The 25,341-nt window shown below is 39.7% G+C and overlaps 1 protein-coding gene across 1 annotated transcript; it reads left to right on the top strand.

The window, feature by feature from the left end:
• Positions 1–22,547: 22,547 nt before the first annotated feature.
• On the top strand, positions 22,548–24,992 carry Smp_151250 (putative er lumen protein retaining receptor; the record flags this gene model as incomplete). The annotated part of the gene is made up of 3 exons (XM_018789726.1): positions 22,548–22,583; positions 23,703–23,955; positions 24,958–24,992. The coding sequence occupies 3 exons, from the start codon at positions 22,548–22,550 to the stop codon at positions 24,990–24,992; spliced, it is 324 nt and encodes a 107-aa protein (XP_018655140.1).
• Between the last annotated feature and the right edge of the window lie 349 nt (positions 24,993–25,341).

The following is a 25,341-nucleotide window of genomic DNA, read 5'->3' as shown; positions in this document are numbered from 1 at the left end:
GTGACACATTTATTGATACAGTCGTCATATATAAACCAATAAGTCAATCGAACGCACAGACAGGTTTACTGTACGAAATAGAGTGTCTTTGTGCTACTAACATTCTATTAGAGTAGTGAAGGCATCGATCGGATAGCATGGGGCATTTAAATTGAAAACTACAAGATCAGATACTCAGATGGTTAGGACGTGTATAAAGCACGTCCATCTACCGACTGCCGCGACGCACCATGCTGTCTGATATACACTGTAAGAAGGATAGGCGCGCAACGCGCTTTTTTGCTAAGTAATGTATACGTCCTTCAAGGAAAGAAGAAAAAATAAATTTTGCACTATTTTTAAGCGTCATTTATTAAACGTAAACTAGATACCAAGAAGTTTGTACGTCAAGGATTTCTTACGACGATTAACTCCATAAATCAAATAGTATCAGATTTAAAAAATTTTCAGAAACAGTTTCATCAATATAAGAATATCAAATACACATTTACACAAGGTTTTCATTTACAACTTTCTCATTCATAATGCGAGGCTGTAGTCTTTGTTACATTTTCTGAAACAAAAGAGTAAAGCATGTAGCTTATAAATGGCGTAAGCAACTAATAAACTAAAGTAAACGTGTAGCTTACTTTTTAGGAACTTTGGAGAACTTCGAAGTATTCTTTTGAGTTGCTCAATATTTTACGTTTCTGGTCTTGAAAATTTTACCATCTTCTATGCCCCTTTGGAAACTATTCTTATGAAAACACATTATATGTGAACGAATGAACTGCTATCAACTTTTATAGATTATAATTACTAAACAAGCTTGCTTGGGATGCAGACTGTGAACCAGTATATGTTGTAAATTGTAGATCATGCCTGTAAAAATGGCGTGTACCTGCTACTGCAGAAATATATTATTATTATTACTCTTTCATATCCTTTGATTCGCTATTAGTTCTGACCATCTCTTAACCACATATAATCTGACCTGTCTCTTATGGTTTATACCATTAGTTACCTACATCACGGTATGATATACTTAGTGGATGTGTAACCCATAATACAAATGTTTTAGCCATATGATTTGATTGTAACATGGAACTAGTAGAGACAGTGTATTACAAGTACGGGCCTTGATTAGAGCAATATTCATACTTACCACAAACGTAAGATAGCCTAACATCATACTTTCAGCTTCTTTCTGAACCACCTTCATTTATATAGTTCCTTATCCACTCATACCTTGTTTACACTTATTTTCTTTAACTTAATAGTATGCTTTTGCCTAATAAGCACCTTAATAACAGGGAAATAGACTAAGTGGTTATACCTTAACTATTCCTCCATGAAAAATGTCCTGCTTCTCATACTTCCTTTTTCTTACACGCTTTTTCAGCCCCCTTGAGATACACCACCGAAAACAGATATGGAACGGATGAATTCCTCCTGCACCACTATTAAAGCCTCAGATATTCCGGAGGGATATAAGGTTGAAATTTTTAGAAGCCCCCAACTTCGCATGGGTCTATTCTCGGCATGTCTCAACGCCACCTTCATAAGGCGCGCCAATTGTGATATTGACGACACATTTCTTACTAAAACCATCTACATTCATATCTTATAAAATGTCAACCCAGCTGAGTGATTTACTACAGTGAAAATTGCAACTTCTGTAACAATATCCTTTTGCTGTAAACTGTCTTGCTTTATGAAACAAACTGTTATTTGAGAACAAATCATTATTGTTGTCGTTGTCATCTTTCGTGAATATTCCCATGATCGCATTTCAAAGAGTTCCACTCCAAATGTCAAAAGTTGTAACACGTGTTATCAGCGTTTATTTGGTGGCAGGAGATATATAAACATCTGCACACAAATCAAGATCAGTGAACGTATGAGAAGAAAGAACACGACATGCCAAAAATAACCCACATATATTTCAAAAATAGAATAACGCAGTATTATTGAAAAAGGGAATGCTTGTTTACAAACTAATTTAATATCTCACTTTGCAATTCCAGTTTACGCAGGGCTTGTTCTTCTTCCGGCACATTCGCGATTTGTTTCCCTGGAATATAGAGCAGATTTATATTAATAACACTGCATATAATGATTTTTAATACCATTGCACAATCATCAATGAAACCAAGCCGTAACCTTGAGTTTAGCCAAACACGAAATACTGTCAGTGGATTTGCAACATCCAATATCAAAGTGAAATAACAAAGGTAAATAATAATTAAGGACGTATAACAAAAGCTCAGACAATGGAGATTGGAGAACATCAGACGTGGTTACAAAAAGCCTGAGTAAAAGTTGAAATAAAGGGCAGGGCAAGAGTACAAAACAGTTTAGTTTATTTATTAAGTTTCAGTCATGTTAACAATGAAAAGCGAAATACCTACCTGATGATGGCAAAAACTGATTATATTTACTTTTGATAAACACATTATAAACATGCATTATTTATTAGACAATTACTGTACCAAAAATGGACATGAAAAATAATTTTCATGACATTTCACAAAACTCTTAACAACAGTAAAAATACGGACATATATCTCCACTGTAACTGAAAATTAAGATAGTACTTCTTTGAATTCTGGGAATAAGGAAAAGTAAGTAGTTCATAATATGTTCGTTAAACGCAGACAGTTTTTGAGGATGTCTCAATTTAAAGCAGTTAGTGATTTGTACAAACTTTTCCGATGGTGTTCTGATTATTTTCGACTCAATATGCTCAACTGAAAATACTGTTATAAACGTGCTGAAGAGTTAAGTATAAAAACTGAATAGCGTAGTGTAAATTCCAATGACATAAACGTCTAAGGAACACTTTTATCCACTACCAGTGAGGTGTGCTATTTTCTCCAATAGGATTCTGGAGTGGAATTACAAGTTACGAATAATCCAGAGTATTCATAAAAGTTTCTTCTAAAAAATTTGATAACTTCCAAAATGTTGATGTAAACTGAACTCTGTGTCCGAAAAACGGGAGGGGGAATTTTAAGTGAAAATCTGTAATTACATTATATTTCCTGCTCAGGTAACTGATATAATATTATGTCACATTGGAGAGCCCACAATGTAATCACTAATGACTAACACTACTGGAGGTCGCCTACAGCAAAATCATTTGCTGCGAGACGATAATTTACTGAAGACGAGGGCCTGTTGGAATTTAAAAGATTGACCTAGAAACACCAAGATCTATCCCCTTTTTAAAGTCCAACAATGCTCCAGTCCATACTTGATGAAGAGTTATTTTTCAGTTGTTATACTTACAGCTAGCTTCAGTTTACAAGATTGAAGTCGAATAAATATTCTAGCTGATAGATCATAATTATTAGAACAGGCTCCGGCCGGTTGTAATAGAAGATAAAGTACAAGTGTGTAAATTACACAGTTTGGGAACTAGTAATGGGATTCCGACTTGTTCGCTGATGACGGAGAATCAAAAACCAGTGTTGATTGTCTCCTGATAAAATTCTGATAGTGCCTAGACTTTTCTTGAATGCGTTAACTGAGGTCCGGATATCCCTTCCTCCGGCAGGGGGTTCTGAGAATTAGTTGCTCTGTAGAAACACTTGTGCCCCACAGGCAATTTGCTACTTCATGACTTTTGAGCTCGACTGATTAGTCTGTTGAGTATCCTTGATATAGTGATAAGAAACGAGGGGATATATCGGGTCTGAAATCATTTATTAATCTTCTATGCATCAAAATCTCATTAGGTGAAGGAGCATGAATTCTCATGTCATGGAAATCTGAAATTGCATGGGCAACCATCCTATGTACTTTCTTCAAGGTACCTGAGTCATCACGGTCGTGTGTCACAAGTACCCGTTGATTATCATAGGACATGATGCTTACCCGATTCCATAGCTATTTACTTTTTTAAAACCAGCATGCATGTTAATACACTTGGCCGCGTCCAAAAACAATAATCACAATTTTATCAGGTAACCAGAAAATGGTTATAGTCCTAGTCCACTGTTGAGAGGAAACTCATGAATAAATGCCATCCCCAAGTCAGCGACCACGGCTTTTGGCTTGTCGTGACCATTTTCTATCAAACGGAATTCCCTTCTTTCTGCTACCGATCATGGTTCGTAACTTTTGTTCATCAAAAGATAATTCAGCTTGGTCATGCTTTTTTCTAAGGACTGTCCACGGTATAAACGGCTGAGTTATATGCATATATAACTATCATAAGTGATTCAACCACTCCAGTGCTCATGTATTGGATTGATTTTCAAGTCTTCACTCTAGGCCTCAGAGTTGATAGGCTCCATTTTTCCTTTTCATAAAACGGGTTGGCGCCTTTGCCAGACAAGCTACAGCATCAATAAACTTGAATGAGATGACTTCATGTTAACTCCTCTAATAATTCGATCAACACCAGCTGTGAGTGAAAACTTGCAACCAATGTTTTTGATAATCTCACCTTTAAGTTAGCCTAGTTTATGAACCAAAGTCACTCACTATAAAGCTTCTACATCTGTTTGACGAGGATCTCATTTTGTTTACGAGGTAATCACTTACCACACACTTGGAACTGCTGTTTGCCATAACTATCTCAGCTGACGCCGCACCGTTCCACATATCCTTGGGTCGTGTACCACCATTTCAACAGCTCGCTAAGACACTTTCCAGACGCAGTATGACGCCACTTCTTACACGATCCACTCCGTCAGTTCCATGAAATAATAAACCAAGCAGCTGAAGTTCACTATCATACTTATTTGACTTCAGCCATGTTTATGACCGGACTACCATCAGCGCTTCCTGCATTCACTACGTTCATAAGATCCGCCACTTTGCTTAGTCGTCTACCTTTGGTTCTATGAAATCCGTTGTCATACAACCCACAGTAGTTTGAGAATCGTCTCCCCCCTAGTTCTGGAAGTTTGAAAATATATAAGTACGAGGATTTTCTCACGGCTTTGACAGAATTTGTCCATTTCCGCTGCTTTAGATGACCACTCGATATGGTTAGTCAGGCTGATGTCAGCATGGACACAGATGTCAGAACCAAACGGTTCATGTGGATTTTCCAATGACAGATTCCTATCCTCTATAAAAGAAAAAGTAACTTTCCAAAGAGAGCCTACTGGAAGGATTTCTTAATCCACTCTCTAACCTATCATGTGTAGTAACTACGGATCCTCTTTCCATCACAGCCTACAAGTAAATGGCTTAATGGGATTTGGAATGTGTTCAAGTCGAGCCTCTTAGCATTTTTCAGAAGACTTTTTCAGCTTGTGAAACATGGATGACCTTGTAATGGCATTGCGCCCTAACCACACAAAATCCTCAAAGCTGAACACGAGACAACTGGGCAGATAGATATTCAACAATTAACGCGGAAATAAACCCAACGATGGAGAGGTCAGGAAGGGTGAATTATATCAGTTCGAATTCGTCAGATAGCATGTCTCAAACTTGCAGGGGTGGTCAGTCTTGTGTAACTATTGTATTCATATCAGATATAGTGTTCCATCTCTGACCCAAATGTGTTTTCCATTGTAAATCATCAACGATGATCTCTGTCGAATGATTGGGAACCTACTCAAGTTAGATGTGAATGGTGTGACGAACCAGCTAATTTCGAAGTAACATCTTGCTGTCAGTATCTAACGTGGATTACACCTTCAACGTATCAAAGTACTATGGCTGCTTTGAAGACTGTATAACACAAAGTGAGTGATCACGTAAATATATTAGTAAGAATAAGTACAGAGACGTTAGTGAGACCACCACCACATAGGCCAGTCCATGGCGTATGATTAACTGATGCACGTTTGTTGGCCTTCGACTGTGACAGAGATCGATGATGAGTTCGATATTCAACGACTTAACTGTCGTATTATTTGGCTAGGGCTCACTGGCATTTCACAGTCCCTACCCCATCAAATGTTGGTGATTGTTACGATACGATGAATCGGTGTAGACAGTGATGTGACGTCCATGTAAGATCTTATAGATTAGGCAGTTACGTCACAACAAATCTAAGATTTTAGGATCAGATCTGTTATTAGAACAGTACTAATAACGGAGTAGACCATAATTCTATAACCTTTCTGGGAGATTTACCTTGGTAGGCTCTGAGGTTCCATTCTTCAGACTTAACCTCTTCCCTTCCTAGCAGTCATGTTTGTAAAAGGTTTGCAAGCTTCAATTTATCAATTTAATTTTCTGAATGTCACTGTCCATCAATCATTGGCTTTGTTAGGTTTCTAAGCGAAAATTTCCTACATTGTGCGGATCAGAATCTGAGGCAATATTTGTTGCGTTGATTTAAGGTTTTGAGGTTGTATCCGGCGACTTATGCTTTTGGAGCTTCGTATGTTTCACCTCTTCCTTTTCGCGAGCCTTAAACCTTTTCTTGTAGCCTTCTGCGCATTTGTATCCTCATCATGTGCTACGTTTCAGTAGTTTTGACGTGGTGGTTTTATTCAGACATGAGGAAGATTTGATGACACCACTCATAACGTCCTCAAGAACTGTCATTTGTTCCATGTATTCGGCAGCTTGTCGTTCGTCCATAAAGAATTTTCCGGCTGTACTTAGCAGCTAAACCACCTGGAGGATTGGAGTAGACATCGTGGGACGGCATACTTTAAGTTTCTAACGCAAATGGGGCTTGCTAGTAACCCAAAGATACTAAACTTTTATTACTCGTTTAGGAAAATAAGACAGAGTGTACGCCGTCAACAATTTCGACATGTATATATACGTCAAGATAAAAAATTAAATCAAATAAGCCACCTCAATATTGAAAATTCAGAAAAGAAGGACTTTTAGACCTTCCATTCTTAGGTATGGGTTTAATAGATACTGATGATACAACGGATATTCTAGTTTTACAACTAGCAACCAGTAGTATCTTCTATAATCGTTCGTTCCCAGTCAAATAGAAACCAGAAGTCAGACGAGAAGAGACAGGAAAGATATATTTGATTCGTTACCAATATATCGAGAGACTTCGTCACTAACTAGCTATTGCAACGTAGGAGCTGTGTCCCACGCCGTATTGCAGCGTGATCTGGTACGGATGCATGACCGAAAGCCTTCAGTTAAACAAGTCCACTTAAACAACATGGTCAGCATCCAATGTCGAACACTTAATGAGCTATTGATTTTGGGGAATTATTTACAGCTACAGATCACTCTCCTCCTAGTGAGGTAGTGATGCCCCTAAGACTTGACCAGCCAGAAGTTTAAACCCAACGAGTTTGTCGTTGGTAATCACTCTTCTGATAGCTTGCTTCGTTTAGCAGCGTCTGGTCGTCTTTCCTTAAACTATGGGACCAAAATGTACAACATAGCAATAAAGAAATATAGTACAATGAAAATTTCGGTTTCTTGCGAAACTTTGTCGTTCTTTTCCAGCCGTCCTGGAAAAGAGGAAAAATAAAACGTGTGAGTGCATGTCGAAAATACACTCGTACTTGCGTAAGGACACAAGATGAGCGGAAAAAAATAAACTAAAACACTTACAAACAGCGTAAAAGCGATCGGGAAAAAAATGGGTTTTTTTTGTTTTTTTATATAAATAAAAAAATTAGCATATTAAAAAATTTTTTTAATAAACTATGAAATGGTAATTCAAGATAAAGCTTATGTCCTACGTGCAATATTCGTTAGGATGTTCTGGAAATCTTACTCGTCTTCCAGAACGCGTTGTTTTAGGTTTATCTATCGACGTTGACGAAGTATCAAGTTGTGTGTCGGCTATCGTGTAGGGTACTACGAGTGTAGTAGCTGTGTCGTTTGCTTGTACCGAAGGAAAATCGACGTAGCTAGGGTTTCCTTCTAAGTACGCTGCTTTTAGGCGGTCGATACTGATGCTATCGTTAGTACCGTTCTTATCGACTACATAGTACTTAGGTTCGCGTTGAAGAACTTTGAAGGGTCCTTCGTAAGCTGATTCGAGAGGTCGTCGATGTGAGTCTCGACGAACGAAGACGTGTGTACTATGTCGTAATTCTGGTTGAACGAAAACATCAGTTGATTGAGGTCGAGTGTGAGCAGGTTTAACTGAACGCATAGCGTTTGAAAGCCTACTCGTGTAAGAGTTTAGATCCATGTTCAATGAAGAAGCTGAAGGATCCACGAATTCTCCTGGGAGTCGGAGTGTCGTTCCGTAAACGAGTTGAGATGCAGTGTATCCAATGTCAGCTTTCACTGCATTGCGGATACCTAGCAAGACGAGTGGAAGAGCGTCTGTCCACTGTGAAACGTTTGAAGCTGATAATGAAGCTTTTAGTTGTCTATGAAAACGTTCTACCAACCCGTTTGCTTGTGGGTGGTAGGCGGTCGTTCGAAAGCGCGTGATTCCTAAAAGTGTGGTCAGACAACGGAAAAGTCCAGATTCGAACTGGCGTCCGCGGTCTGTAGTGATGGTTGAAGGGCAGCCGAAATTTGCTACCCATCGTTCGACGAAAGCGCGGGCCACTGTTTCAGCAGTAATGTCCTTAATCGGTACTGCTTCTGGCCATCGAGTAAAACGGTCTACGCATGTTAGGAGATATGAGTATCCGTTTGAGTCGGGTAAGGGTCCTACCAAATCTAGATGGACGTGGTCGAAACGAGCGTCAGGGGTTTTGAAAGAGCCTAAGGGACATTTGTTGTGTCTTATGACCTTAGATTTCTGACAGCTTACACAGGAGCGTGCCCACTCCCTCACGTCTTTATTCATGCCAGGCCAGCAAAACCGTTCGGCTATAAGTTTGACTGTTGCACGAGCACCTGGATGAGAAAGATTGTGCAACGTATTGAAGACGTTGCGTCGATAATGTTTTGGTACAATTGGACGATCCCCACCTGTAGATGTGTCACAAAGTAAGGTTTCCTTACCTGTTCCCATCTGCTTATTACTTAGTTTAAGAGTTGTCGAGGATAACTCATGCTGAAGATCAATGTCTTCTTTTTGAAGCTGAGCGAGTTTAAGAAGGTTGATTCCTTGGAAACTGTTCAGGGAACTAATTCGAGACAAGGCGTCTGCAACTACATTGTTAGCTCCAGAAATGTGTTGTATGTCTGAAGTAAACTGCGAAATGTAGTCGAGTTGTCGAGACTCTCGCGGTGAGTACTTGTCTGAAGATGAACTTAAAGAGAAGGTAAGAGGTTTGTGATCGGTAAAAAGCGTGAATTCTCTTCCTTCGATGGAATGTTGGAAATGCCGTACAGAACAATACATAGCTAGGAGTTCCCTACTGAACGTGCTGTACCTAGATTCCGCGTCTAGCAACCGTCTCGAGAAAAATCCTTAAGGTTGCCACGAGTTGTTAACCCATTGTTGTAAGACTCCTCCGATTGCTGAGTCGGATGCGTCTACGGCGATACTAGTGGGCTCTTGAGTGTCCTGATGAGCAAGCAGGGTTACTTTAGCGATGTGTTCCTTAACTGTGGAGAATGCTTTACGGGATATGTCGTCTAAACTAATTGATTTTGCATTTCCACGAAGCTGATCGGTTAACGGTTTCATAAGGGATGCGCAATTCGGTATGAACCGTCTATAGCAACTTACAAGTCCGTTAAAAGTTCGTAACTGCTTGATCGTGGTCGGTTCTGGGTAATCCAGAATGGCCGCCACTTTGCTTCTAAGGGGTCGGATGCCTTGGGCATCAATAGTGTGTCCTAAGAAGTCTAAGGAGTTAGTTCCGATTTGGCATTTCTGAATGTTGACAGTAATGCCATGCCTTTGGAGTCGATCGAAAACAATGTCCAGATGCTTGAGATGTGATTCTCTGTCCGGACTTGCTATTAGATAGTCATCAACATACGCATGTACGAAGTTGAGACCTCGAAAGACGTCGTCTATAAACCTTTGGAAGGTTTGAGCCGCGTTTATTAAACCAAAAGGCATTCGCAAGAATTCGTAAAGACCGAAAGGAGTGATGATGGCGGTTTTAGGAACGTCGTCAGGTGCCATCGGTATTTGGTTATGAGCCTTAACCAAGTCGATTTTTGAAAAGACAGTTGTACCTTTCAAGGTAGCTGTCAAATCGTGAATATGAGGCAGCGGGTAACGATCGGGAATGGTTTTAGCATTCAGACGCCGATAATCACCAGTTGGCCGCCAATCGTTGCTGTCCTTTTTAGGGACCATGTGCAATGGGGATGCCCATGGACTATTCGATGGTCGAATTATACCTAAGTCTATCATATGGTCGAATTCGTTTTTGGCTAACCTAAGCTTCTCGGGAGCGAGTCGGCGGGCTTTCGAAAATACAGGTGGTCCTACAGTCGAGATGTGATGTGTAACATTGCTGGTTACACAAGGCAATTTCTGTTGCGGTTGATATATCCCTGAGTATTTGTCCAGTAATGATTGGTACAAAGGGTCTATGGTGTGCTTAATCGTGACTGGGGATAACCTGCAACCAGAACAAGGAGTTACGCAAACAGATAACTTAGTGTTTCCGTCTATTAACCTTCGTGAGCGTGTGTCGATGAGTAGATTGTGGTATTGTAACAGATCTATACCAATGATTGGCATAGAGACATCTGCAACAACGAAAATCCAGTGTATGGGTTTGCGTAAACCCACGTTAAGGTAGACGTACCTTTTACCGTAAGTAGCGATCGGCTTTCCGTTTGCCGCCTGTAAACTTAAAACACACTCGCGAAGTCTGTCGTCGGGATTTGCTGGAAGAACGCTAACTTCTGCGCTGGTGTCGACGAGGTAGCGAACTTTCGTAGTCACATCCGTGACATATAAGAGGCGGCTGTGTTCGCCGGCTACGGTTGCCGTTAACGCGTGCCGGCTGGGAAGTTTCCCGAACTGTTTTTTCGTGTCACTCGATTTTGGGGTCGGATAATTGCAGGGCTTCCTGCAATTTCTGGAAGATTTACCGTACTGGTTGTGATACCAGCACCAGTCGGGATTGTCCGTCTCTCGTGGTCGAGAGGCAGATCGCTTACGTGAGACACTTCTACGCGGGTTTTTTGACCGACTACGGTCATTACGAACTCTAAGATATCGTGTAAGCGTGTGACACAGTTCGGTTATGTCAGACGGGGTCGATTGAGGTTTTTCCTTGACGGAAAAAACCTCGGCCTTAGAAGATTTAGTGATTTCTAAGGTTCTGTCGGCAGATGCAGCCAGCTCATCTATGGCGTTGTTTTGAAATGAGACGAGCACTGCCTGCACCCGATGAGGAAGTTTAGACAAGAAGAGTTGTCTGAATAGGCCATCATCGAAAGTTCGTTGGCCGATAACCTCTCTCATTCTTAGCAACATGTCTGTCGCAGAACCATGTTGCAAGTCGATGTTATGGAAGAGCTGGTCTAACCGTTGTCGGTCGGTTAGGTCTCCACGTTTGAGAATCGAACATTTGAGAGTTTCGTAAGGTTCGGGAACATCACTAGTAAACATACTAGGTGTTACGTACCTGTTAAACTCGCGCGGTAACGCCTTAACTACCGCGAGGAATCGTGTGCGCGAGTCTGTGATTCCGTGCATGCAAAAATCAGCTTCTGTGTAGCAGAACCAGGACTCGATATTGTCGGGCCAAAATGGCGCCAACTGAATCGAAATAGGGGGAATAGACTTTAACTTAAAAACCTTAGGTGAGTGCTCCGTCATAGTAATATAGATAACGAAAAATGTCTAATTAAAATATATCCGGGAAAAAAAATTCGCGAAAAAACAGTATATCACAATATATAAAATTCAAATAAACAATAACAATGAATAGTAATATTCCAAAATGGAACAGACTCACAGTATATTGGCTTGGTGTATCAGATCACGTCGAGCTCACCAATGATGATACAACAGATATTCTAGTTTTACAACTAGCAACCAGTAGTATCTTCTATAATCGTTCGTTCCCAGTCAAATAGAAACCAGAAGTCAGACGAGAAGAGACAGGAAAGGTATATTTGATTCGTTACCAATATATCGAGAGACTTCGTTACTAACTAGCTATTGCAACGTAGGAGCTGTGTCCCACATTAGAAACGGACTATAGTTACAGTCCAACTCACTATCAAATTCCAGGATGTTTATATGTCAGAGACATCTAAATATGTAAAATACCTGAAATTCATGATCTAAAGGACGTTTCGCTCACTAGTTTCATATTTAGATGTAAATTGTTTATTAAGGAAGGCCACGAGTGTGGCGCGCATCAGCATCTAGTTCGGTACAAAAAGGCATGAATATATTCAGGCTATTGGGGGATTTCTCTCATCTTGTTGCCCTCATAATCCTTCTAAAAAAAATCTGGAAGACTAAGTCATGTGCTGGTAAGATGCTTTCAATCAGTACTCCCGTACTGACATATATACGCCAAAAACACACCAGTTTTGAATCATAAATAGGCAAACATTTGTCATTCTCGTTATTGCAATACTAGTCCTAGTAGGTTCCCTTCGCATCCTAATAGAATCACACTGGCTCACTTCCAGTTAATTAGCTCACTCCCTGGATAATGCCACTGACTTAGGGGAAATCATCAAGATCCCCATTGATTAAGGTTTTTTTTCCATATTCTTAGAAATATCACTGGTTTTTTAATGACTGAAAAAAGCTACGAAATTCCTCAAGGTTGGGAGGCCGGTATTATTCTGTGGGTTAGGCCTGACGCAAATGTGAGGGCATTTAATCAACTCAAGCTTGTCAGCCTCGCTACTTATTCTCCGTATCTTCATGTTATTTACAAATAAGTGCACTGATGATGTAAACGTTCTTGGCAGTTAGTTGACATAATAGTCGAATGGTTGCCAATATTTCTACATCATAGTTTACAAGTATTGGAGGGTCTAAGATGATATATTGCGGCGTGACACAGAAACTACCATTTGTATTGCACCCCACATACTTTCACTCTTCGCTTTCGATTGCCGGGTAGCTTCTGGTCCAGTTATGTTGTCTATTTCAAATTTAGAATGTCCCTGTATAATTCATAATTGAAACGGCTATCTTATCAAATCCTTTTCTGAAGTCTAGGAATATTACATCAGTAGCCAGTTCACGATCTTGGTATTTGTATGTGCCCGCTGTTTTGTCCCAACAACTCATTGGTCGTAATAATATGTATTAGTAAGTAGGAAAGTTTGTAACATCACGTACATGAAGTACTTTCGTTCTAACCTTATCAGTTTCCGAATTCCAGTTAAGCAAACGTTGTATTTACAATGGTTTTGACAGCGGTGCTGATATGGTTTGGCAACTGGAGTCTATGTACATATATGCCAGGTTCTATGTTGCTTAAGACTGATTCGAACGTCATCATACAAATTAAAATGATTGAACTTATTGGGTGGGAGTCAGCTGCCACATACTGTGAAAAAATTAAGATTATCGTTATTCAGAGCCTGAGGATTTTCATGTAGTACAAGTTATGGAAAATCACCGGCGATTTAACTTTAGTGACATCACCTCACGTACTTTGTTAAACCTGTTATTTTTCTTGGGAAATAAGCTGCCGACCTGGAATCAACGAACACTGCCCTGGGCTGTATTTTCCCGTTTTTATCAAGTGTTATTTGTGCCCTGTAGGTGTAGGCATAGCACTAAGTAAAAGGGCAGAACAGGCACTATTAGAATGGATCCCCGTTAACAGTCGCCTGTGTGCTGTCCAGCTGAATGGCTCCGTAAGAACTCGGAAGGACAGGGACACACGTCGTTGCCTTTTCGTCGTTACTGCCTACGCTCCCACTGACTGCAGCCATGATGAAGTGAAAGATGACTTTTACAGAAAACTCTCTGAACTTCTTCAGAAAGCTAGGCGCTCAGACATAGTAGTCGTAGCGGGTGACTTTAATGCCCAGGTAGGCAGCTTAAATCAAACAGAAAGACATTTAGGTATGTATTTTAGTATTCCGGCTCAACGAACCGATAATGGTGACCGTCTGTTGCAACTATGCTCAGACAATCGTTTATTTTTAGCAAACACTAACTTTAAACATAAGGAGAGACATCGTCTAACATGGCGACCACCTGCACCAAACCAACGATGGACTCAAATAGACCATATTGCCATCAGTCATCGTTGGAGAGGCTCAATAGAAGATTGTCACTCGTATTGGAATACTTGTTTAGACTCTGATCACGCTTTAATACGAGCGCGCATTTGTCTGCGCCTCAATGGACGCAGGAAAAGTACACTAAGAAGACCCATTAGGATTGAACTGGAGGACGAGAAAGCCAAATGCGAATTCCAGAAACAACTGAGTTCACATCTAGGCAGTTCTGTAAACGAGACTGACCCAGATGCTGCTTGGAAAGACATACGAACAGCTGTGGAAACAGCAGTAACATCTATTAGTCATTTAAACCATAGGGCTCCAAAAAACCAGTGGATTTCTTCTAAGTCTATTTCACTGATGGATTCGCGTAAACTCATCCCATCAGGTTCTGAACATGACGAAGAGCGTAAACAAATCAAATCTAGGTTAACTAAAAGTCTAAGGAACGATCGTGAGCAGTGGTGGGCAACGAAAGCAAAAGAGATGGAAAAGGCAGCGGCTGTAGGCAACACCAGGCAATTATTCAGACTAATAATAGAAACCGGGGTTAATAAGTTAAGTGTAAGTGAAACGATCTCGGAAATAGACGGAACCCTTATCTGCTCTCAACCCAAACGTTTAGAACGATGGGCGGAACACTTTAAGGAGCAGTTCAGCTGGCCTTCAGCTACTGCACAACTATCCACTATACCCAGACAGTGTGAATGGAACATTGAAATTGGGTGTTTACTGAATACTCCATTTGGTTCAACAACACTATTGAAGCCTTTGCCTGGTGCTGGCAGTTATATGACACTCCTGTAGTTCTCACACTTAAGATGTCACTTCTTGGGTCCCATCTACTGGTACCTGTTCTTCCTCCCAAATCTTTCTGAAGAGAACATAGAACGTAATTACGGCTAACTTTATATCTGACTTCAGTATCTCAGCTGACATGCACTCTGGTCCTGCTTTTTCCTATTCCCATTATTATCGGCACAGTGACATCCGCGGGGAGGTCAGAGTGTTTTGATTCGGTGTCTGGTGGGACTGGTCTGTCCAAAAGCTCTCCAAAGTGTTTTACCTATCTGTTCCTCTGCTCTCGAACCTAGGTGATTGGTGTGCCTTCTTTTTTATCGATCCATCGCTCTGGTTTACCATATTTCCCTGTTAATCTCTTGGTCATACCATATTCTCATTTTTCCTTCTCTTACAGCTTTCCTCAGCTGTTATTGCTAGGTCTTTTACATATTCTTGCTGGTTGGTTCTAATACTCTTCACTCGTTCGTGTTTTTCTGTATATTCCACCTGTACCGTGACCTCTGCTTTTGTTCGGCTCTTGTTGATTGCTGTCTTGTTTTTCGTCTCCTGGATTTTGCTGGGGTTGTTTACAGATATATATTCCTAACTCTAGTGCTTCTTGAGGCCCAGAACCTCCCACCATGTTGAAGTTACGGCTTCTTTAATTCCTCTTCAATTATTCCTTATAGAGGGCTTTTCTTCTAGTAGTTCTTGCATGGTTTTGAACTTATTGCTGAAAATTATCTTGAATTCGCTGAGTTTGTTAGCATATCGAAAAAAGGTTGTATTAAACTTTTGTAATGATATTTGTGTAATGCTCGCTCAGTATCAGTGCCATCTTGACCACCACCAGGTAGTTAACTGAGACTTTATCTGCTCCTCTCTGTGCTTTTACGTCTTCTTTGGACCTTCTGAACCTTCTATTGATGGAAGTATGATCACTCTGGTTCTGTATAGTGCGGTCCGGTGAGACCCATGTAGCTTTGTGTTCATGTTTGTGAGAAAAATGCTCCCACTTATAACCATGTTGATGGAAGCACGCGGATTTGTCAGTCTCGCCACTCTCATTCCTTTCTCCCGGTCCATATCGCCATATTGTCTGCACACCCAGTGTTGTCCATACCGGTCTTGGCGTTGTGGTTCCTCATTGGGATTGTCAAGTATTTTCCTGGGCATTTCTCACGATGGACTATGGCCTCTCATAGAACTGGTCTTTATAATCTTCGCTGCCATCATTGATGGGCGCGCGGCGCTGAATGAAATCCATTATAATCTATTCTTTCTTTGTTCTGAAGGATACTTCTATGATCCTGGGTCCATGAAATTTCCGTCATATAAGCGCTTCCTGTGCTCCTTTGGAGAGAGTTAGTGGAACTCTATATGTGCGCGAGGCATTTTCTTCTTCGTGACGAAAATATAACGACACCTCTTCCAAAGCTAGTCCTTTCTGCCCAGCTTGTGCCCAATGGGTTTCACTCATTTAAAGGAAAAAAGGTTGCGTTATTCATTTGTGCAACTATTTGAATGACCCTACCAGTCTTCTACATAGCGCAAACATTTTTCGTACCCACATTAATTATTGCTCTGGTTGTCAGAAGGGATATTGGCCTCGTGACTCTTGAGGGATCTCGGCCTCCACTACGAGGCTTCACTACTCTTCTTTATAGGGACCCCTCAACCTTTAAGACAGGGCTTCAATTTTTGAAGTGACTTTCTGGTCATCGTTTTTTTTTATCAAGGTTCTATTTTTCTGGACGGGGTTGCTAACCCCATACCTGACTACCTTTATCCGGGTTCGGGACTAGCAGTAACCCTAGAAGGGCTTCAGGCAGGGTTGATTTCACCTTACGGTAATTTTCTCAGAAATGCGTATCTTCAAGTACAGATAAAAGGTATTTCTGTTTTCGAACTCCAATCAAAATTGTCTTACTTCAGAAACGATTTCTCAAATGCTTTTTATTATACCTCCTTATAGTAACCTACCGAGTCTGTGATAAACTGTTCCTGCGATATCTGAACTTATCTAAAACCCATTTTGGAAGGATTGAGTATTTCCCTGTCTTTGTGAGTGAAATTTGGTCCGCAAATAGTTGTAGTTGTGAGCTATTTTGTTGATTTATGTAACATTTTCAATATACTTCACTTGAATTGCTTGTATCCACTTTGTAGGACTTTCAGGAAAATCTCAACTTCTTTTTGCGGTTGTGTTTACATCACGTTACATGGATTTGTTCTTCAATTTCATTTCACTGTATAACACCATCATGAAGCTTTTCTTTATCATTTGCTCTTGTGCGACCGTCTACCTCATGTATTTCAAATTCAAGGCTACCTACGATTCTAATCATGATACATTTAATATGTATTTGTTACTGATCCCCAGTCTGCTACTAGGTTTAGTGGCCAATTACGAATTTTCTTTATATGAGGTAAGGCCTTCAATACAGACTTTTCGATTTTCATTTTGATAATTTGGCTGAAACTGATACAATTTACTGTTATGTAGCATAATAGTGCATCAGTTTAGACTGACTCACACCGAACGATCCAAAAAACTCAGCTCTCATAACGACACTGATTACATAAAACAAGAAGCAAAACCGAAACAAGACTGAGTAAGTAACTCCAAAATTGTAATTCCATTGTCCAAATTAATTTTAGAAGTTATCCATCCTCATCGCTATAACTGATTAAAGTCCATATCACTTGATGTCTCCAGCTGGTTAATTATACTATATATGAACATAAAGCTTGATGTTTATTACACGTTCGAGATAAATTTTAAGGTACCTGTAGGATTAATCTCATACTCTCGATAAATTACTTGTATTTTCATAGCAAAGCCAACTTTTCATTGTTTAGGTAGGAAGTGGATAAACAAACAGTACATCCTTCTGTTTTTTTAATCGAGCCATCATTAATAGGGAACTTAAAATGAGTGTGTTTGGCTTCCATAAAAAAGCAAACTTCATAATGTTTCGAAAACTGAAGCATATACGAATGGAGAATATTTCCTTCCATAAAGCCTCACAAGGTTCCACAGTTGCCTTTTCGTCGTTTCTGCCTACGCTCCCACTGACTGCAGCCATGATGAAGTGAAAGATGATTTTTACAGAAAGCTCTCTGAGCTTCTTCAAAAAGCTAGGCGCTCAGACATAGTAGTCGTAGCGGGTGACTTTAATGCCCAGGTAGGCAGCTTAAATCAAACAGAAAGACATTTAGGTATGTATTTTAGTATTCCGGCTCAACGAACCGATAATGGTGACCGTCTGTTGCAACTATGCTCAGACAATCGTTTATTTTTAGCAAACACTAACTTTAAACATAAGGAGAGACATCGTCTAACATGGCGACCACCTGCACCAAACCAACGATGGACTCAAATAGACCATATTGCCATCAGTCATCGTTGGAGAGGCTCAATAGAAGATTGTCACTCGTATTGGAATACTTGTTTAGACTCTGATCACGCTTTAATACGAGCGCGCATTTGTCTGCGCCTCAATGGACGCAGGAAAAGTACACTAAGAAGACCCATTAGGATTGAACTGGAGGACGAGAAAGCCAAATGCGAATTCCAGAAACAACTGAGTTCACATCTAGGCAGTTCTGTAAACGAGACTGACCCAGATGCTGCTTGGAAAGACATACGAACAGCTGTGGAAACAGCAGTCACATCTATTAGTCATTTAAACCATAGGGCGGACGTAATCCCATCCGACTGGTCACAATCACTGATTGTCCCAATATATAAAAAGGGGTCATAATCATCCTGCGATAACCATAAAGGGATTAGTCTGACTAACATAGCATCTAAAATACTAGCCTCAATAATTATCAGGCGCCTAACTAAGACTCTTTAGCGTTAGCCCAACTTCGAGATCAACAAGCTGGATTTCGTAAGGATAGATCGTGCACAGATCAAATCGCAACTCTATGTATCATTGTGGAACAATCAGTCGAATGGAATTCATCACTCTACATCAACTTCATCGACTACGAGAAGGCATTTGATAGCGTGGACAGGACGACACTATGGAGGCTTCTTCGACACTACGGCGTGCCTGAGAAGATAGTCAACATCATACGGAACTCCTATGATGGAGTAAACTGCCAAATCGTCCACGGAGGACAACTCACCGACTCGTTTGAAGTAAAGACCGGTGTTAGACAAGGTTGCTTACTCTCACCCTTTCTCTTTCTCCTGGTGATCGACTGGATCATGAAGACGTCAACGTCTGGAGGAAAGCACGGAATACAGTGGACAGGCAGGATGCAGCTTGACGATTTAGACTTCGCGGATGATCTGGCTCCTCTATCACAAACGCGACAACAAATGCAGGAGAAGACGACCAGTGTAACAGCAGCCTCAGCAGCAGTAGGTCTCAATATAAACAAAGAGAAAAGCAAGACTCTCCGATACAATACAATATGCACCAATCAAATTACACTTGACGGAGAAGCTTTGGAAGATGTGGGAACCTTTACATATCTGGGCAGCATCATTGATGAACACGGTGGATCAGATGCAGATGTGAGGGTGCGGATCGGCAAAGCAAGAGCAGCATACCTACTACTGAAAAACATATGGAGCTCAAAACAATTGTCAACCAACACCAAGGTTAGAATTTTCAATACAAATGTCAAGACAGTTCTACTGTATGGGGCGGAGACGTGGAGAACTACGAAAGCCATTATCCAGAAGATACAAGTGTTTATTAACAGCTGTCTACGCAAGATACTTCGGATCCGATGGCCAGACACTATCAGCAACAAGTTACTGTGGGAGACAACAAACCAGATTGGAGTGGAGGAAGAAATCAGGAAGAAGCGCTGGAAGTGGATTGGGCACACCTTGAGGAAATCAGCTAGTTGCGTCACAAGACAAGCCCTCACATGGAATCCTGAAGGTCAAAGGAGAAAAGGAAGACAAAAGAATACATTGCGCCGAGAAACAGAGACAGGCATGAGAAGAATGAACAAGAACTGGATAGAACTAGAAAAGAAGGCCCAGGACAGAGTGGGTTGGAGAATGCTGGTCGGCGGCCTATGCTCCATTGGGAGTAACAGGCGTAAGTAAGTAAGTAACTAAGACTCGTGAACTGCAAACACGAGAAAATCAGGCTGGCTTCAGACCTGGTCGTGGCTGTATCGACCACATATTCACCATTCGTCAAGTTTTAGAGCACAGACATGCTTATCGGCGTCCGAACAATGATAGTTTTTCTTGACTTGAAAGCAGCATTTGACTCTGTAGACCGAGAGGTTCTGTGGCAGTGTCTGTCATTGAAAGGTGTACCTGAGAAGTACATAAACCTTGTGAAGGCTCTTTACTCGAACACCACCAGTCGAGTGAGAGCTTATGGCGAACTGTCATATGATTTGACAACCTCAAGTGGTGTACGTCAAGGCTGTCCACTATCCCCTTTTTCGTTTAACTTCATTATAGACCTGTTGCTGGAAATAACACTCTCGTCGACTGAATTTTCAGGAATTGATCTCCTACCAGGGGGACCACTAAGCGACTTAGAATACGCAGATGACATAGTCCTGTTTGGTGAAGACGCTGACAAAATGCAGAGTCTTCTGTTGGAACTCAGTAATAATGCCAGGATGTTTGGGATGCGTTTCTCCCCATCCAAATGTAAATTGTTACTCCAGGACTGGCCTGCGTCAACACCCGAACTAAGGATAGGGAGTGAAGTAGTCGAACGCGTGGACAACTTCACTTATCTTGGAAGTCTGATCAGCCCTAATGGGTTGGTGTCTGACGAAATTTCAGCACGGATTCAAAAAGCTCGTTTGGCTTTTGCCAACTTACGTCACCTATGGCGAAGACGAGATATCCGTCTATCAATTAAGGGACGAGTATACTGCGCATCAGTTCGCTCTGTTCTACTTTACGGCTGTGAAACATGGCCATTAAGAGTAGAAGATACTCGTAGGTTACTAGTATTTGACCACAGATGCCTTAGAAATATTGCTCGCATCTGCTGGGATCACCGCGTAAGTAATAGTGAGGTTAGACGCAGGGTATTAGGGAATGATGGTAAATCAGTTGATGAGGTGATGAATCTTCATCGACTGAGATGGTTGGGCCACTTGTTACGTATGCCTGAACACCGATTACCACGACGCTCTATGATGACTAGTATTGGGGATGGTTGGAAGAGAGTTAGTGGCGACCAAACCGAAACATGGCATCAGTGCTTGAAGTCACTAGCTTCTAGTCTGAGCCATGTTGGCAGATGCAGACTACCTGGTTGGGGTCCGCGTGACTATCGTAATAAGTGGTTGGAGACTCTGGGTGACATGGCTCAGAATCGATCACAATGGCGTAGGTGTATACACTCTTTATCTTCCCTTAAACCTTGAGATTAAATTTGCTTCATAACTTCCTTCCTGTACTATATCCTTATATACAACCTATAATTTATATACTACCACCACCAGTAAATTAACTACTATGAATCCGGTGTTGATCTTGTAGTGCTAACGAGGTATGGCAACTTGGACCGATGCATATATGTGCCTGGTCCTACGTTGTAGCTGACTGACTGACTTCCACAGTTATAAATGCAAATGTAGCAGTGGCTCAAGGATTAAGGCGTCCGACTTCTAGAAACTAAGTCTCAGGATCGAACCCTACCCCATCTGCTTCGGTTTTGTCAACCAGGTAGTATCATTAGCCTCCGCAATTTGTTGCTCACATTCACATACCTAATAAATGAGATTTTATTTTCCATAAGCCAAAATCGTTCATAAAAAGCATTAGCCTGATTTCAGGTAAATACACCTTTCGAAGTGTGATAGAAATTGAGGATTTTCGGTAAAATGAAATGGTTATCATTTGTAAACGTTGGAACGACCAGGATCCAATGTACACCAGTCAATTTGTAGGTCTATCAAAGTTGATTAAAATTTAGAATAACTATATGTATTAGTGGCCAAGATATAATAGTGTGATAACTAATCAAATTCAAACTATAGTGAAGGATTATTCAATGCATACAATTTTATGGATTCAGTAAGAAATAAAAAAGTAGAATGAACCCTAAACGAATCGTTCAATAAATATCAAAATTATCATCCGAATAACAAAATGCAATTTCTGTTGCTTTGTTTTCTGTTTAGTGTGTTTCATTACTAACTCTTAATGTGAACTGTTTTACACCATCCTTGTTAAGTCCGATTACTAGACCATGAAGTATTAATCAATCATTTGTATGGTATATTGCATACAATGGCAACATCTATGTAATACTTGTTTTATTTTCCGCTTATTCCAATAACGCTCTGAATTTTAATAATAATAATAATAACGGGAAGTATTCTGTCAGTTATTATTGTTCTCATTTTCAGTTGTGGTCATATGAATGTTTTTAAGCAAGTACCTTAGCTTATATATTCATATATAAAGAAGTCTACAATACATCATAATTAATATGCGATTTCTTAATAATTAGGATCTTTCTAATACGAAGTTTGAGGAATAGGTTTCTATCTAATTAACAGTACAATGAATGGAGAAAGCATATGAGAACAGTTAGGGGGTTAAATGGAACCTATATCAAACACTATCAAAATACTGTAGATCAATTACTTGATAAATACTCATCAAAAGTGTGTATGCTGATTCACTGGAAAATAGCTTCCGATTTTCATTTGTTTTCCTGTTCGTAACTGTTCAGTCTCTGTGGCTTTTTCGGGATTATGTAAACGTTTTTAATACATGGTTTGGATAGGTTTTATGTGTGCTGTCCTAGAAACTAACTCGAGGATTATTCTAAGTAAACATGAGTGAGGAGTTTATAGTGACACTCTGTAAATCAGTAAGTAATTAACTCATTCACTAGGTACTTGGATATGAGTGTCAGGGCTAATGATACTACCTGGTTAACCAAACTGAGGTATATATAGTGGAATTCGAGTCTGGGACTTGGTGTCTGAAAGTCGAACACATTGTCCAGTCAGTCAGTCAGTCAGTCAGCTACAACGTAGGACCAGGCACATTTATGCATCGGTACAAGTCGCCATACCTCGTTAGCACAACAAAATGAACACCGGATTCATAGAAGTAGTTAATTTAGTGGTGGTAATATATAAAAAAAGGTTGTCCACTAAACCAAATTTTAGTAGCATAAGAAAACATCTCTGTGCACAATCCATAAGGTCGCCAAACCAATTCGTAACAACTTGTTATATATTACCCACTGAGTCAAGCAAAGTGAAGCTTTATGATCAACTGATCAACAAGTTTCAAACATTTAGAGTCAAATATAGATCAACCTAAACCCTAGGTCTATAAGTTGTGGATGGTTTGAAAAGTAAGATATAATAGCTTCGTTTTATTCTTCAGAAAAGGTCGACGGACATTTCCAGAGATCTTTTACAAAAAACCGAGTGATTTCCTTACGAAAATTCACACAAAACAAGTCACATACAAATAGATATCAACGAATCGCGAGATTTAGCTTCAACTCCTAAATTTAATTTTTCCGTTAAAACGTGGAGTCACAGACAGTTAAACACAGTTCAAGTGTTTTCTTCGCCAGATATTTCATTTCGTTACCATAAACAATAGGAAGTGTTGGTTGAAGTAGACTGGCAACTCAATATTCAGTGTTCGAAGATTCGAACCCACTGTTTTGTGCTCCTTTCTTAATTCGAATACCACTAACATGAAACATATATTTAAATTATCTAAGTTTCTCCCAAGACCCAGCTTTCGATTTATTTTTACTTACTTATCACTAAAAGCATTAACTTTTGTTGGTTTGATTACTGAAGATGTCTTCATTATTAAATCATTTTTGAGTGGTTAGTTGGTTATCATCATGATTTCTTTAGTTATATGTCTCATATTGTACCTACCGGATGTTATTTCGAGTTTTCTTTACACGTTCTTTCTATAATATGTCATTTTTTGTATTTTCCTTAACTACTCAAAGGTACTATGGGCTTTCTCAATTTACTTGGAATCGGTTGCTATCATGCCTCAGTTGTTTATGATTAGCAAAACTGGCGAAGCTGAAACAATCACTTCTCACTACTTATTTGCGTTAGGATCATACCGTGCGTTATATTTGTTCAACTGGATATACCGTTATGTTTTCGATGATTATCTCGACTACATTGCTGTTGTTGCGGGTATTGTACAAACATTATTGTACTGTGACTTCTTCTATTTGTATATAGCTAAAGGTAAATTAAATATTTGATTTCGTGTATGTTTTTAAGTGACTGAAGGTAACTGTTAGTATATGTTATCCACTAGTTAACATAGCTGCTCCTATGCAACATGTCTACATTCATGTTGTTATTCGACTCGTTTATTTACTGTTTCTAGTAACTTCTAGTGTTTCAGTAAAAAATCTATTTTGGAAACAATGTTTCAACCAACAATTAAGATATAAGTAAGTAGTTAGCCACTACCCACCTCCTAACTACCATGACTATTTTAATCAGTCTCCTTCACTTTTGAGGTGCATTAGTGACGTCTTATAATTCATTTTAATTTTCATGGTAAAAATCTCATATACATGGTTTGTCTGTAAAACTGACGCCCGACATTTTATTGACTAATAGTTTGTTTCCTGAATATGTTTTAAAGTTATGTTTAATATTATGTGTTTAATTAAAATAGAGCTGGATACTCAGTCACTCGACGATACGATGATGAAAAGTCACTTATATCCTTAACCCAATATATTCTGTTTCAGGGCTCGAGAAAAGCCAGTATAGTACATAAAATTGCTGTCATTATAAGTCTTTGGATACAGTAATACTCAAATTCTTGGCTGAAACTTGTTGGTTCAACTTTTTGTACTGTGTTTGCTTCACAAAAATACGTTGTACATCTTCCAGAGATTTGATAAAACACTCGTTAATTAAGGTCCAGACTTTTATATTAGGTATAACTTGTTCTTGATAATAGCCAATTTGACGATAAAACGAGCTTTTCTGTTTAAACTACGGATAAGAGCCTTATTATTCACAACTTAAATGGATACATTTAGCTTGTGTTATTTTATATTAATCAAAAATGCATTACTAGAGACTGCTCATTAGTATTATCCGTTTGCGCTCCGTTTTATAGGATTCGTCATTAATTACGACCTAGTTGCACAGAACTAATGACCAATTCTACTAATAATCAACTTCACCTAACTAACTAACTAACGTATCTCTTTCTTTTGTTTACAGTTATGAAAGGACGAGACTTACGATTACCTGCCTGATCTCTACTAATTTCCAATATTTCTTTCTTCGACTTCATGATGTTTTTGCTTTGTTTCTCTATAGTTGTGTTATAATATAAAATGGTCTTATGCATCATGTATTTCTGTTAATCCATTTCTGCTTACGGTCCTTTGCTATGACGAAACCAATAATAAAAAAAATACTTGGACGACTGGTGATTGACATACATTTAATTACGGAGATCAAACAGCTTACTCCTTTTTGGAGTCGATTTATTTATTTATTTGAACACATAAATATGGGTACAAAGGGGCACCGAATACACATGCGCCATACAATAACAACGAGAATGTGAAGAGATGTAAAATGCGTATAATAAAAAGGAGA

Source organism: Schistosoma mansoni, chromosome W (genome assembly GCF_000237925.1).
Source record: "Schistosoma mansoni strain Puerto Rico chromosome W, complete genome".
Taxonomy (NCBI): Eukaryota; Metazoa; Platyhelminthes; class Trematoda; order Strigeidida; family Schistosomatidae; genus Schistosoma; species Schistosoma mansoni.
Note: the sequence above shows the minus strand (reverse complement) of the source record. Positions and strands in the feature narration are given on the sequence as shown.